This window comes from Triticum aestivum, chromosome 1A (genome assembly GCF_018294505.1).
Source record: "Triticum aestivum cultivar Chinese Spring chromosome 1A, IWGSC CS RefSeq v2.1, whole genome shotgun sequence".
NCBI lineage: Eukaryota > Viridiplantae > Streptophyta > Magnoliopsida > Poales > Poaceae > Triticum > Triticum aestivum.
Genome location: NC_057794.1, coordinates 596153390 through 596168089, shown reverse-complemented (window position 1 = coordinate 596168089; position 14700 = coordinate 596153390). Strand labels below are relative to the sequence as shown.

At 44.9% G+C, this 14700-nt stretch overlaps 2 protein-coding genes across 2 annotated transcripts; one reads left to right on the top strand and one right to left on the bottom strand.

Annotated features, from left to right (window-relative positions):
- Nucleotides 1–1049: 1049 nt before the first annotated feature.
- Nucleotides 1050–5600, top strand: LOC123071043 (ELF3-like protein 2). Its single transcript, XM_044494508.1, has 4 exons — nt 1050–1654; nt 2341–3302; nt 3874–3925; nt 4053–5600. Exons 1-4 carry the CDS (start codon nt 1403–1405, stop codon nt 5103–5105), a joined length of 2319 nt encoding a protein of 772 aa, XP_044350443.1. The 5' UTR covers nt 1050–1402; the 3' UTR covers nt 5106–5600.
- A 397-nt stretch (nt 5601–5997) lies between these two features.
- Nucleotides 5998–10894, bottom strand: LOC123071052 (serine/threonine-protein kinase GRIK1). Its single transcript, XM_044494521.1, has 11 exons — nt 10425–10894; nt 9632–9709; nt 9477–9521; nt 9322–9396; nt 8709–8796; nt 8467–8582; nt 7438–7533; nt 7070–7136; nt 6631–6746; nt 6474–6552; nt 5998–6390 (listed from the first exon to the last, which is right to left on the bottom strand). Exons 1-11 carry the CDS (start codon nt 10761–10763, stop codon nt 6251–6253), a joined length of 1239 nt encoding a protein of 412 aa, XP_044350456.1. The 5' UTR covers nt 10764–10894; the 3' UTR covers nt 5998–6250.
- Nucleotides 10895–14700: the final 3806 nt, after the last annotated feature.

Below are 14700 nucleotides of genomic sequence, written 5' to 3'. Positions count from 1 at the left end.
AGGGGCAATTTGTTTTTTTTAGTTTGAGTCATGTGGTTTGATGCTATGTACCACTGCTTGATAATAAATGAGGCATTTGTGTTCTTGGGAGCACTCCCCATGTTAAAAAAATATATACTAAGTCTAAAGCGCCGTCAAAGCGACCTAGCAATGTCGAATGATTATGGAGAGGCCGGGAGAGAAGCACTAGGTAAGACGAGCTCCGCGGACATGGGAATGCCTACCCCGCATCGGTGTCAAAAGACAACCCCGACTCTTTTTCATTGCATACGGATTTTTAAATTCATGAAAAAATTAAAAAGGAAAATATAGGCATGGGTTCACATGCATAAAAAGGATATACTAACTGCCAGTGACTAGCAAAACACACAGACACACACAGAGAGCAAGTGAATAGTACATGAAACTGTTCCCTCAACTATACCCCTTCCTCATTGGTGAAATTTTGCAGGAGCCTAGCTGCACCCACCAACTTTTGAACATGTTTTCTTGTTCTTAGAAGAGCTTTACACAACATATAAGATGGATGTACGTATTCACCTATATAAAAGGGTCATATTGGATAAAGCTGGATGCGATGACAATGTCGATGCAAATTCGATGACTTTTGTGGCGCGCTTGGCATTTGCCTCCGTCGGAGATACGGCCAAAATCAAGTGTTGATGTAGGTTTAGATATCGTCGTTTGTTTGTTTGTTTGTTTGTTTGTTGAGATATGAAGCATGTCTAGACATGTATGGCGACACAGATGCAGGGAAAAGAACATGGACACATGATGAATGAATCTTCAGCACAGAAAAGAAAGGCGACGCCCTGACGCTCAAGCCAGGGTGGACGCCGGCCGGGGAGAGAAGGGTTTTTTGTTGGTTACATTATGGTTTTGGGGATTGGATGATGGGTTCTAGTTGAAATTTGTACTACGTGGGAGTAGTAGTATGTTTGTTTTGTTTTTCATTTGCAGTGGTGTTGTGTGTGGATGAGGATCCCATGTCATCCCAGCCCCAGCACACACACACACACACACACACACACACACTCTGTTGGTGGTGGTGGGCGTGGCCGTCTCCTCCACCAGACGGACCTCACCAGAGCGGAGCAGCTCCCTTTCTTCCTCCTCCGCTTTTCCCCTCCTCCTGCTCCGTCCCCGGGCCGCGGCCGGCAGATATTTCTCCCCAACCGATCCGAATCCCGCTCGCCGCCCGATCCCGCTGCCCCCGTGCTCCGCGGCCCGGTCCGGAGACCCCGAAAAATCCGCCCTTTTCCCCTCCTCCTCTTCTTCTTCTTCTTCTTGATTCGGAGATCTCCTCTCCGTCCCCTCTCCCTCCCTCCCTCCCTCCCACCCTCTCTCTCCCTCCCCCGGCCGAGCGATGATGGCGTCCTAGCTAGTTGTCTAGCTGGCCGCGATGAGGAGGGCCGGCGGCAAGGACGGCGGGGAGGACAAGGTCATGGGCCCGCTCTTCCCCAGGCTCCACGTCAACGACACCACGCTCAAGGGCGGCGGCCCGCGCGCGCCGCCCCGCAACAAGATGGCCCTCTACGAGCAGTTCAGCGTCCCCTCCCAGCGCTTCGCCGCCAACGCCGCCAACACCGCCCCAGCCGCCGCCCACCGCCCCGCCGCCAGCTACGCCGCGGTCTCCTCCGCCTCCGCCGGACAGGTATCCCTTCCTTCCTTCCTCCCACCCATCTTCTCCTTTTCTTTCTTTTTTGCCTCTATGTATGCACGTATATATTTTTAGCCTGTCCGCTGATTGGATTGGATTGGATTGGATTGGATTGGATTGGATTGAAACCTAGATGCCGCCTGCCATGGCCGCCGGCGGTTGCTTCAGCAGCAGTGCAGTGGGGGCTTCACAGTGTCAGTGTTAGACTAGGATGCCTCTATTGGCTTGGCCGGCATGTCGTCTCGCCTTGCCGCTCGCTCTATTGATGCTCTTTTGATGTATGTATGTATGCGAATTTAGCGACACACGCATGGTTGTATGATTACGAGTGCCGTGAGATGCTTACGATGTACGTATGGTTGGCTCTCGACGAGTGATTCTTTATCTGTTAGATACCTTGCGTTGATTATCGCTTTCCGGAGTTTGGCAGTTTTCTTTTCTGAACGCTAGTGCAGTGACGGTTATGGGGCGCATCCGGGTACATGGTTGATGATTCCCACGATAGGCATCAGGGATGTGGAATTGGAAGATTGTCTGTCACTTCTGTTTGCACTTGCACACAGCAAAGATGATGAGTTTTCAGTGAGACACGACTGGGCAATGTCTTCATTTGTAATTGTATCCTAGAGTACATTCTTTTAAACTACTACTTATTACTAACTTGCGCCTTTTTCTTGTAGATTGGTGGGATCGACAGACCTCTCTTTCCATCATTTTGTGTGCCTTCAAACGAACCTGTGCGTTTGCCCGAACACATCAAGACCAACTCGAGTGGGCGGGATGGCCATGCTACATCTGGGAGGCTTTCCACCCTGCTTAAGAGCAAGGACGCCTATGCTGCAGGATCGACTGCTGAGTGTAGTAGTTCACAGCGTAGAGACAATAACAGCAACAACAACAACAACACGAAGAATTCTTCTGGGAAGAAGTTGACTCACGATGATGATTTTACGGTTCCTTCTGTCTTCTGCTCTGGAGTGCGCCCTCGCTCCAACCATGAGGAAGTGAGGATCCAAGAGAATTCCACACCCTTCCCAGCTACAAGTCCGTATAAGAGTGGGCCTACGCTGTCCAAACCAACTGCAAAATTTCCCAACACCGACAAGAGGTACCTGGAAGGAAGGAACGCGTCGGACACGAGATCAATGGACTCTCCAAGTATTATCAGGGACAAAGCACCAGCAAACACAACGACAAACTTTTTGGAAGCTGAAGAGAGGACTTCATCATTTCAATTTCCTGCAGAGAAGACAATGGGTAAAAGAGACGACAAAGGCTCTTCGTATAGTAGGGTAAAAGAGACGAGCAGTATAAATGTTTCTGATAAGCAACATTCCCGAAACGAGGGGCATCAGGCTAGAACAAGGAATGAGAATGCTGCTGAGTCTCAGAATGCTCCAAAGGCTGGAAATGGGCCATACTCTACTGACATCGCATGCAACGGCGCTTCTAAACTGTCGGAGAAAGGCCTAAGAGAGACTGGTGAAAAGAGAAAAAGATCAACCGGACATCACGATGTGCAGAGGGATGATTCCTCGGATTCCTCTGTGGAATCTCTGCCAGATCTGGAGATCTCTCCAGATGATGTTGTCGGTGCTATTGGTCCAAAGCATTTCTGGAAAGCAAGAAGAGCTATCGTCAAGTAAGTATTCACCACTTAGGTCTTGTCCTTTCTGTCTTCGTGTTTTTGAAAGGTCTGTGTGCACATAAGCTTGGTGCTCAGCAAATGAGCCAGGCAGTCGAGCGGATTAGATCTTCCCATTTATACATGCTGTATCATCTCAAATCACCCTACTGTACACATGCAAACACAAACACGCATGCACATTTGTCATGTGCATTCTATGAACATCTCTTTTCCTTTTTGACAGACTGATGCTTAAATGTAGTACTCCCATCCATTCCAAAATATAAGGTATTAGTTTTTTCAAAAGTCAAACATGTGCATGTTTGACCAAGTTTTTAGAAAAAAGTGTCAATATATACAATAACAAATTTGTATCATTGGATCCATGACGGAAAGTATTTTTGTATTTTATTTTATTTTGTATTGTAGATGTCGATATTTTATTCTATAATCTTGGTCAAACATACATAAGTTAGACTTGCACGAAAACTGATGCACCTTATATTCTGGAAGGAGGGAGTATCTCTCTTAATCACTATAACTTCCTTTCTTGTTTTGTAATCACTTTTCTTTGAACTCTATACAGTCAGCAGCGGGTTTTTGCTGTCCAAGTGTTCGAGCTGCATCGACTGATCAAAGTGAGTCTGCGCCACCAAATATATAGTAGCCTGTGATTCTTACTCGCCACAAGCGGGCGGTTAGCTTATTGATGTATTTTGTGTTGGGACGCTGATATAGCCATGTTATGTATGTGCTTGCAAGCAGGTGCAGAAGTTGATTGCAGCATCTCCACACCTACTTATTGAATGGGATCCGTGCCTTGGCAGTGCCCTGGTGACAAGCAAGAAGAAGACGGCTGCAGCCAATGTGGAAAAGCAGCTTCTATCAGCTAAAAGCAAAGATGACGATGATGCACAGCTTACCCTGCAGCAGGCGGAGTACTCGAAAGACAACACTGAAGGAAACCAGGCTTCACCATCTCAAGACAATGATGTAGTCGAGGTCCGGCATGAGAACCAAGCTGCATCAAACGGTGCGGTTAGCAGTAACCCTCCTGCTATGCCTGCTCCTCCCGACAACAAGCAGAACAACTGGTGTGCTCCTCCGCCTCAGAATCAGTGGCTCGTTCCCGTCATGTCTCCGTCGGAAGGGTTCGTCTACAAACCATACACAGGGCCGTGCCCCCCGGCAGGAAGCATCTTGGCCCCGTTTTACGCAAGCTGTGCTCCTCTGAGCCTGCCATCTACAGCTGGGGAATTCATGAATTCTCCATACGGCATCCCTATGCCTCACCAGCCGCAGCACATGGGCGTCGGCGGCCCACCAGCCATGCCCCCGATGTACTTCCCGCCTTTCAGCGTGCCAGTGATGAACCCGGTGGTCTCATCCTCTGCAGTGGAGCAGGTGAGCCGCGTGGCCGCAGCGCGACCCAACACTCATGTCGAGCACCACTCAAGGAGCTCGTGCAACATGAGGAACGAGGCCGTGTCGGCCGGCGGCGTCTGGAGGTTCCACTCGTCCCGCGGCAGCGAGCTGCAAGGGAGCAGCGCCGCCAGCAGCCCTTTTGACAGGCAGCAGGGCCAGGGCGAGGCGAGGGGCCCTGCCGCGGCCGCACCTGCGGCGCCCCTCCCTACGTCGTCGGCCGGGAACGGGAACGCGGCCCAGCAACCCCAGGTCTCCTCGGGCAGCCAGGAGAACCCGGTGGCGGCAGCGGCCCGTGTGATCCGGGTGGTCCCGCACACAGCGCGCACCGCGTCAGAGTCGGCGGCGCGCATCTTCCGGTCGATCCAGATGGAGAGGCAGCAGAACGGCCCGTGACCGAGCGACCGCATGCAGTGGTTGGCCGGCACAAAGAAAGAAAGGAAGGAAGAAAGCTTAGCCAATTAGCGCTTGGGAGTATGTTGTTATTTTTGAGCAGGCAGGCAGCAAGCAAATAGCATTCCTATATATTTGTCCCTCGGTGTCGGTAAAAGCGAATTTTTGGCGACTGTAAATATGCAAAGCAAAGCAGGACTTGCCAGAACAGAATGAGTGCTGGTTGGGCAAAGCAGGACTTGTATCTATCAATCTACCTATCTATTTATGCCAGAATGAAAACTGTAACTGTTAGTGTTAGGTGTATGTATGTCTCAGGCAAAAAGAAGTGAAACCTGGGAGTGATGGCTCTGCTATATTATCTATGTATGTGCAGCTATAGTGCCTGCTGATATCTTATAAAAGAAATTTGGTATGTTTCTTTTTTTGCCCATTGTGTACTGTATTGTTTATTTTTGTATATTGGGCCAACCTGCCAGATGATTATTGCCAACCCCAGGAAGTGAGCCAATACCTTACTGTTACAGTTTTAAATTTGTGTTTGAACTTGGATTTGCAAATGCTGAAAGTAGCATATTGTATTTGAGAGTTTTTTTACAACTTCCAAACACAGTTACCACATTTTGATTTGTATGACAGGTCAGATGTAGACTAAACGAATTGTTCTGTCATTTATTATTTTCTAGTGAAAGGGAATGCGATTCTTATTCCAACCTAACAATAATAATACTAGTTTGTAGCTTCTCAAGTCATTTATATACATGAAAAACACATTAGTTATTCTTCTTCCCATAAAAACAACATAGATTTTATAACACATCAGATTCAAAATTCACCCATGGAATAAAAACACTCTCAGAAAGGAAGATCTGCTCCCATCAAAAAAAGAAAAAAGGAAAAGAAAGGAGCATCTGCTTTCTCACTATATTGGATTGATTCAACAAGAATAAAACATTCGCCGCCGTGACACAAGGCGATGTGCGTAAAGCTTGCGATAAAAAAAAAGAATCGACTGGCACTCTATTCTGTACCGAAAACTCAAAACACAAAGATTGTTTTGCTACGACACACTTCATCTGTTATATCTACACACACACACACACTACTAGGCTAGCACCACAGCAATGCCCAAAAAGGCTGGCTCTCTGTTATTGCACCGCCTCCTGCGAATCACTCCTGTTCCTGCGACCGAAACCGCACCTACACACAAACTCAGGGACCGGACCCTCGGCCCCGGCGACCCAGGGATGCGCGGCCACGGCCTGCAGGGTCATACGATCTCCCGGATCTGCGAGGAAAGCACAAACGACACCACTGTTAACACAGCAAGCACACCTTCATTGCAAAATAGAAAAACCCTGCAAGGAACACCTTTGTAGAGCAGCCTCTGCATCAAGTCGGCGAGCTGGGGGCTCGTGTCGCCGGGTATTTCCACCGGATCATTGGCGATCTGTCCCACAGCAGCGGAGCGACCTTGGTGAGTCTATGCGGTAGGTAAACTGAGAAGGGAGTAACGTATATTTCGCACCTTGTCGTAAGTTTCCTGCAGAGTTTCTCCAAGGAATGGATATTTCCCGGTGATCATGCAATACAGGGTAACACCGACTGCCCATGTATCAGCTGTTCTGCCATGGTAGGCTGAACCTGCAGCGGAAGGGAGGCAGAAAATTGTTCATCACATTAAGCAAGCTCATGCCATGGCCAGAGAATATTTTAGCAACTTCTTATATTTATTGGCATCACACCCACAACCCAAGCCCTTTGGTTGCTTACAGTTGTTTGGGGCTATGGGTTTGTTTATCTTTATCTGCTGCAGTTATGCAATCATTTAGCTGTGGAAACACCTACAGCACCATGCTACCAATATTCCAAAAACCACTGGTGTTGTACTTCAGATGGATACTTTGGTAACTGGCTGATTGTGCGTGCCGCCTTTTATAACTCAAATCAAAGTCATGTAACTGTACCTTGACAGCACTCTGGTGCAGTGAAAACTGGAGTACCCGGAGACCTCCAAAGCATATCATCGTCATCCTGCAGCATAATCAAGTACCCCAATGTGTAAAGCACCAAGCTAGGAGGCTCGACAACCCTACTAAAAATGGTTTACAACACTGAATCATCAGACTACATTGTCTACTCGACTAATGTTCAAAATTCCCAGAGTAAGTGACAATATCGTTCACGTATGCAATTTGCAATCTTAGATTTTATACAAGAACAAATTGTGAAGCCCAAGATTATATACTTTGCTAGACTAAAAAACTTCACCCTGCCAGTGAGAATAAATTTACTGGCATAAATAAAAAATACAACTACAATATTAAAAAAGGACCTCAAATATCTGGCTAACACTGAAGTCCCCTATCTTCACATTGCCAGTACTTGTGACCAAGAGGTTGTCTGGTTTAATATCACCATGAATAATGTTCTGCATAAAAACACAAGAAAAATAAGTTTTGTATCAAGCACACAGTGCAAAATTTGTGACATGGAATGTAAACTATTGGTAGAAACCTATTCCGGCGATCCATTATGTACCAAAGTGTGTGCACAAACACATATACTGAATTAGAATTCAACGGTGGAATATGCCAACTACGAATAAGTGAGCTTCATATGGCAACAGACAAATCATGCTTTGATGCATATCGCCGCCCTAACTATTTATTAGATGCCACATTTATATGTAAATACAATCAGAAAAGTATATTTAAAACCATAAACAAGACCACAAGCATTATACTCTAGAAGAAAGCAGGTTTCACATCTCCCCTGTTTTCTGTCATTGGCTTTAAATAGGACTCTGGTTTTCTCTGCAAGAAACTCAACAACCAAGCACTGTACTAAGAAATATGGAAGCTGAAAGCTCAACCCTAAACGTTCCTACGAAAGCAGCAAGCATACCATTCATACGCAAGTCGGTACATTTGACTGATATATTATGCCTCCTAAAGCATGAGGTGAGCATTGATTATAAAACCCAGGCTAATGTTTGCCTGTGCAATCAGGTAGCTCGGAGACAGAACAACTCAGTCAGTAGCTAAGCAAACATGGACTTAACAGTTTAACACTATGAACAGAAAATCTGTCTACTAAGATAATTTACGCCGACCATTTGAGCTTGCTGGTCAGCTTCACGCCAACATAACTAGGTTCAGTGGAAGGGAAAAAATATGTGAAAGCTAAAACATGCTGCTTCAAATAATGATTGTCTAACAAACTTAGAGCTCTTCAAATATCTTTGTTGAAATTTCTATTTGACATGATCAAAGTGCTAATGAAATAGACACTGTTATTATATTATTAGCACAGAATTAACCATGATGAACCATTCCTTGGTGAAGAGTTTAAAAAGTCTTACATGAGAGTGAAGATACATAACACCAGAGACAATGTCCCGCAAGTACTTCCTGGAAGTAGCTTCTCCTAAACCTATGCCGTTATTGCACACCATTTTCCCCTCAACATACTCAAGAACTGCCAACGGGAAGGGAAAAGAGTAAATTGCAATCGTGTAAAATAACGACCAAGATGACAACAAGCCTGCTAAAATAGCGCCATGTTAGAATAATAAAGCAAAACAACGAGAGCAACAATAAATACCCATGTAGAATTTATCTGTGTTTGGGTCGTCAATCACCTCAATGAGATTTACTATATTGGGATGATCCAACATTTTCATGAGGGATACCTGTATCCGATGCAATAAAAGGGTAGCTAATTAGAGAACTTGGAAAACAAATATGGTAGTTGATTCTCAAGTAAAAACAGGATGCGGTACACTGTATATATGCAACATTTGACAAATGCTACTAATAATATGCTTCTGCCTTTTGACAGAAAAATAACTGAATTTTTTAGTACAGTTATTATATAGTGGTGATGGCAAAATCCTTTGGAGCATCCCAAGGCAAATTTAGCACAATTCAGCTTCTTGATAACAAACATCAGAGCCAGTGAAACTAAAGCGAAGGAAAATGGTCACAGGTAATATTGAAATAAACAAAAAAAGACGCATACTAAATGGGTGCACAATCCCAAATAGATTTCTTCTGTAGCTGTAAATAATGTGTGCCTATAGAGAAAGTACTAACAGTATTTATATCTTCAAAGCTCAGACAAGTACATTCCCAGAGAACTTTGCACACGCCATAACAACACAGCAAAGTGACAGGTCTTATAGAGGGAAATACTAGTTTAACAAAGAGTTACTCACTTCCCGAAGAACATCTGTCATGGCCGTTTCTGACTGCACAACACGCACTTTCAACATGTAGGGTTTACTCAACACCTGAAATAGATAGAGTTCCGTCAAGTAGACATAGATAGCACTGTGCAGCGGGTGCAGAAAGAAATGTCGAAACAACCTACCTTTATTGCATATAACCTTCCGTCCTTGATGTTTCGGTATTTAACCTTGTTTGTTTAGAATTAGAATGAAATCAAAGGAGAGGTAATCAGCGAGGGAAGTAGTGGTACATAAATAGGTAGCAGCACACTTGACAAGGGTCTGTTGTTGTTATTACCACTTTGCCATAGCTCCCAGCACCAATCTTGCCCAGGTGAACATACTGGTTGATCATCTTACAGCCGGTTGTTTCGTCCTAAGGCAATGCCAAAAGGAGAAGAGGGGAGTGATGATTATACTTGTCAATTCAAAAGATAAAAAGGGAAAAAAATGCTCTCATACAAGCCATGAACCATTGATTGACTAGGCACGCAACGGGCATGGCATTGCTATCAAATCAAAACCTGGTCAAGTTGTTGGATAACTTGGCAGAAGAGTGAGCGATGGCCACATTGCGCTCTTGGTCTAAAGATAATCCATGTGCGCTACCAACTACGTCCAGCGGATCATGTGTGATCGATTGTCAACGGATGGAAGGATTGATTGCTTTGTGACCAACCATTGGAGAAATGAAATGAATGAACGGGTAAAAAAAAACAGAGTTGTTGTTGATGGCCACATTGTATGTACAACCTCCGTTTCAGTTTACAAGTCTTGCGCGTATACTTAGGTTACCAATTTTAACACCCTAATATAAACTATATAACACAAAAATTATATCTTTTGAAAGTAGAAACTCCGAAGTTTATGTTGGTATATTTTTTGTAATATATGACTTGTATTAGGTTGGTCAAATTAACGACCTAGGGGTACGCGCATGCCCTGTAAACTGAGAGAGAGGTAGTACTCTTGGTCTAGAAATATTACGGCGCTCAGCGGCTAAATTCACCAACGGAGCGGAAGGATTTATTTGTAGGGACAAACCATTGGAGAAATGAAAACAGAGTTGTTGGTGGTGGTAATGAGCTTACCTCTGAGCGGAAGAGCTTCCTGGTGTCCCTGACGAGGCTGTCCCTGCAGGCGAAGCCGTTCCGGGCCCGGGAGAGTATGATGTCCTCGGACCGCTTGCGGGGCGGCTCGTCGTCGCCGTCGCTCTGGCGGAGGAGGTAGTCCTCCTCTTCCCTCTCGTAGAAGCTCCTGCTCTCGTCGCCGAGGAAGCTGCTGCTGTTGTCCCCGGCGTAGAAGCTGCCGCCGTCGCTGGACCTCGGCAAAAGCAGGACCTTGGACGGCGCGCCGTCGCTGTCTCCGGCGGCGGGGCGGTGGTGCAGCTTGCTGAGGAAGCCGAAGCAGCTGCAGCAGCAGCAGCTCATCCTGGTGGTCTGAATGGGCGGCCGGCGGCGCGGATCTGGCTGCCTGCTGGCGTGTGAGAAACCCTAGCCTGGCCTGGGCGCAGGGGAAAGGAACCAAACACAAGGAATTTCGTTTTTGTTTGCCAAAATTTGGGCAAAACCAAACAAATTTCATTTCTTTATTCTTATTTTTATTTTTATTGTTTTTGTTTTTGTTTTCGTTACAACAACAACAACAACATCGGGAATGAGGACGGTTCTGACGATAAAGACTCCTGAACTTACGCCCGGGGTCGGACATTTATTCGGCCAAAAGCTATTACTAGTTTTACTTCAGAGATGCTAAAGCACACAAGACCTTCAAATGGCTCTCGAAATCCTCGGCAACAATGAAAATCAAGGTATTCGGATGACTACTGCTCTCGGATCGACTAAACACCAGAAATATGCTTAAATGAAAACACTATCACGGTGAAGATAACTATAGATGTATTTTGTGTGGGCAGCCTGATGAAGAAACCCTCAAACACATGATGTTTATATGCCAATTCAGTGCTACTTGCTAGACCACCTTATAAATATCTAATGGACTGACAATGGAGATAAACTGTAATGGATCCAAGATGCCAAAAACAGCTGGAATAACCCCATGTTCATGAAGATCTTCCTTTACGTCGCTTGGAGCTTATAAAAAGAAAGAAACATCTAACATTTCCATGATGTGGACCCCACGGTTGCCTCGTGGGCCAGAAGATTTAGGAAGGATTTCTCCTTTCTCACACAGGGTTAGAGAAAAATATAGAGGGTTTTTATCCTCTTTCTTGCTAGCTTTTGTACATCCTTAGTCATCTCTTACTAGTCTCATTTACCCTCCTTTTTGCACACCTACAAAGTGAGTTAACAGAAAGTAACGGCCTATCACATGTGAAGTGTAACGCTTTATTATTTTAATATAACACAATAGGAGCCTCTTATACTGTATTCAGAGTAACAACAACAACAACAACAACAACAACAACAACAACAACAACAACAACAACAACAACAACAACAAAAGACCATGAATGATCGAATATAAAACTAGAATGAAGAGCATTGTAAAATTATATTTTTGAACCGAACAATGACGTCAAGGGCATCTTCGATTGAAGACGAAACAATGCCGTTGTGCCTAAAGAAAAAAAAACAGTCGTGTTCAGAGCACTTTGGGCTAAGATTGCTACTCCAACATGTGATGTATGTGCAGATGGTAATTAATTTTTAGCCCCACAAATGATGCAAATTTGCATCACCTAACCAAAATGTTGTGGTGTGAGCCCACGCTGAAACCTCCACGCCCCGTGATTTTGTCCGATTCTCGCCGAAGTCACCACTCCTGCGCCCCCCACCGCCGCCGTGGAAGCTCGAAAGACATTGCCGTCAATTTCGGTCGTTGCCCCGCCCCCACTACCGCCTAAGATGGTTGTCACCTCACCACTATCGGCCGTCGAGGTCAATTAGCGGCTAGACGACCTCCAATCAAGCTGGCCCGACCATCGTTGAGTTGATGTTCGGAGCTTAGAGCTCGGGCGGCACACCGCCACCAGAGTTGGCCGCACCCTCGGGCCCCCTCCGTCCCACATGAAAAGTCTATATTTACCGAAAAAGGCTTCCGCCCCCGCTTTATATATAGAGCACGATCCACAGCAACTCGGTACAAATGCACGCCACCATAACACATGCACACATCCAAGGTAGGATACAAAGATGCTGAACGCAGCAACACCTCCCCTAACACTACAATAGCCACCGGGGTCCTCCGCCGTGAACACGCCACTACGATGAGATGAAGCGGGGCGGCGGCCCTGGTGGTGGTAGCGCGGTGATGCCGTAGATATTGTGTACTCTATAAAAAAGCAGAACATATACTCCATAGTTAATTAGAGTGTGGCAAGTATATATGAAGTATGTACTACAGGAGTACGCACCCTCCTTAACTGGGGGAACATGTCGTACGTGAGTATCTACCCTCCCTCCATAGTCCATTGATGTTTGGAGTATGAAGAGGAGGAGTATGTCAACGTAATATGGTAGTATGTAAAAAAAACTCATGATTGGAGTATAAAGTATAGAGTATATGTAACTTACTCCCTTCGTCTGAAAATATTTGTCATCAAAATGGATAAGAAGGGATGTATCTAAAACTAATATACATCTAGATACATCCCCTTTTATTCATTTTGATGACAAGTATTTCCGGATGGAGGAAGTACTTGAGTACTAGTATCTAATGTGAAGTGAAGCATAAAAAATGTAAGTAGTATGAAAAACGTCTTTACTTTATAATAGAGAGCAGCTGGTGCATACAAATCGGTATGAAGTACATAATGTGTATGTAAATGTTGCACACTTCTTTATCAGAGATGGTTGTTGTTCTGGTATATTGATTCTTTGGGGTCTTAACACGATGACTTTCTGACTGTCCACTACAACACGGTTTGCCAGGTTGTGGTTAAAATGAGACGATTACGACGATGTGCTGTCAGACTCGCTCCGGTCCTTATAATCGTGGCTAGATGTTCTACGGGCATGAATATAAGTTATGTTGGTACTTATGTTCTTTGTATTGCTATGATGTTTGATGAATAAATTAAAAGTTTTTTTTTGAAATAAATTATATAGACATGACATAAGACTAGCTTGCATCATGGGAGATAGCAACCAACGACGGTTTTGTGACTTTATCTTGTACGTAGTTGACCCGCCGTTTGGCCTCGTGCATGGAGGAAAGTAAGAATGTTTTTGTAGGTTGATTTTGGTATTTTGGTTTTTTTTTTGCGAAAGTTTAGTCGGATCTGACTTCATCCGAAAGTATTTTGAGATCTAACCCTTTTTCTATCTCACGATGGTGATAGGGTGTAACAGTCTATCGCTAAGGCTCTTGGTGGTAGGGGTGTATGCTCTACCGCAAAAAAGAATCTAAATATCAAATACAGTGTGTGTATTCACCTATCGCCAGGCGCATCAGCGGCAGGGCTACATATGCTACCATCAGCCTGTTTAGCAGTAGGGCAGCACCGTGCCGATGTGGATAAATTGCCTACCTCCAGGGTCCTTGACGGTAGGCGATTATATCCTATTGTCATCGACCCTGGTGGTAGCAAAAGGGTTAGATTCTGAAATACTTTCAGATGGGGCCAGATCTGAATAAACTTTAGCAAAAGGGTCAGAACACGAAAATCGGCCTCTAGTGCATGAAGGCCATGCGTGCATGTCTAATAACGTACTATATTTTTACTCCACTTATTAGATTTTTGTCAAATCAAACTTTTCAAAGTTTGACTAAATTTATATTAAAAACATCAACATCTACAAGACCAAATATATACTATGAAACTACATTTTATAATGAATCAAACAATATTAATTTGGCAATGTGAGTGTTGATACTTTTTTTCCTATAAATTTAGTTAAAGTAAAGATGCTCTAATTTTGGACAAAGCTTATATGTAGACTAAAAAGGACCTAAGAGAGTATCATGTCCGCCAGCCTGCAAATTGACAAATAAGGCCCCGATAGGATTGACGTTTCACACGGCCATACCCCTGTAAAATACAAATACCACCTCCATCTTTTCTTTTGCATGATAATATGTGTTTTATTCATATCACAAAGATTAAAGTACAAATCACATAAAGATCGACATGAAAACACTGGAAAGACAGCAGAACGTCTCTAAGCTTGATACCAACGATTGTCACCTGCCTCCGGCATCACCATAGCAGCCAGCGAAAGAAAAATGACGGATCACCTTTTTACCCGAGCTCGACGCGGCTCCATCGTTGATATGCAGCTTTGCAGACCTCCAAGGTGGCTCGCCAAAGACGAAGCCCTTATCGTTGAACGAATCATACTGGGGCAACACCCTGGACACGCCATCGAACTCCAGATCCGACACCCTACATGACTAAGACGTTGG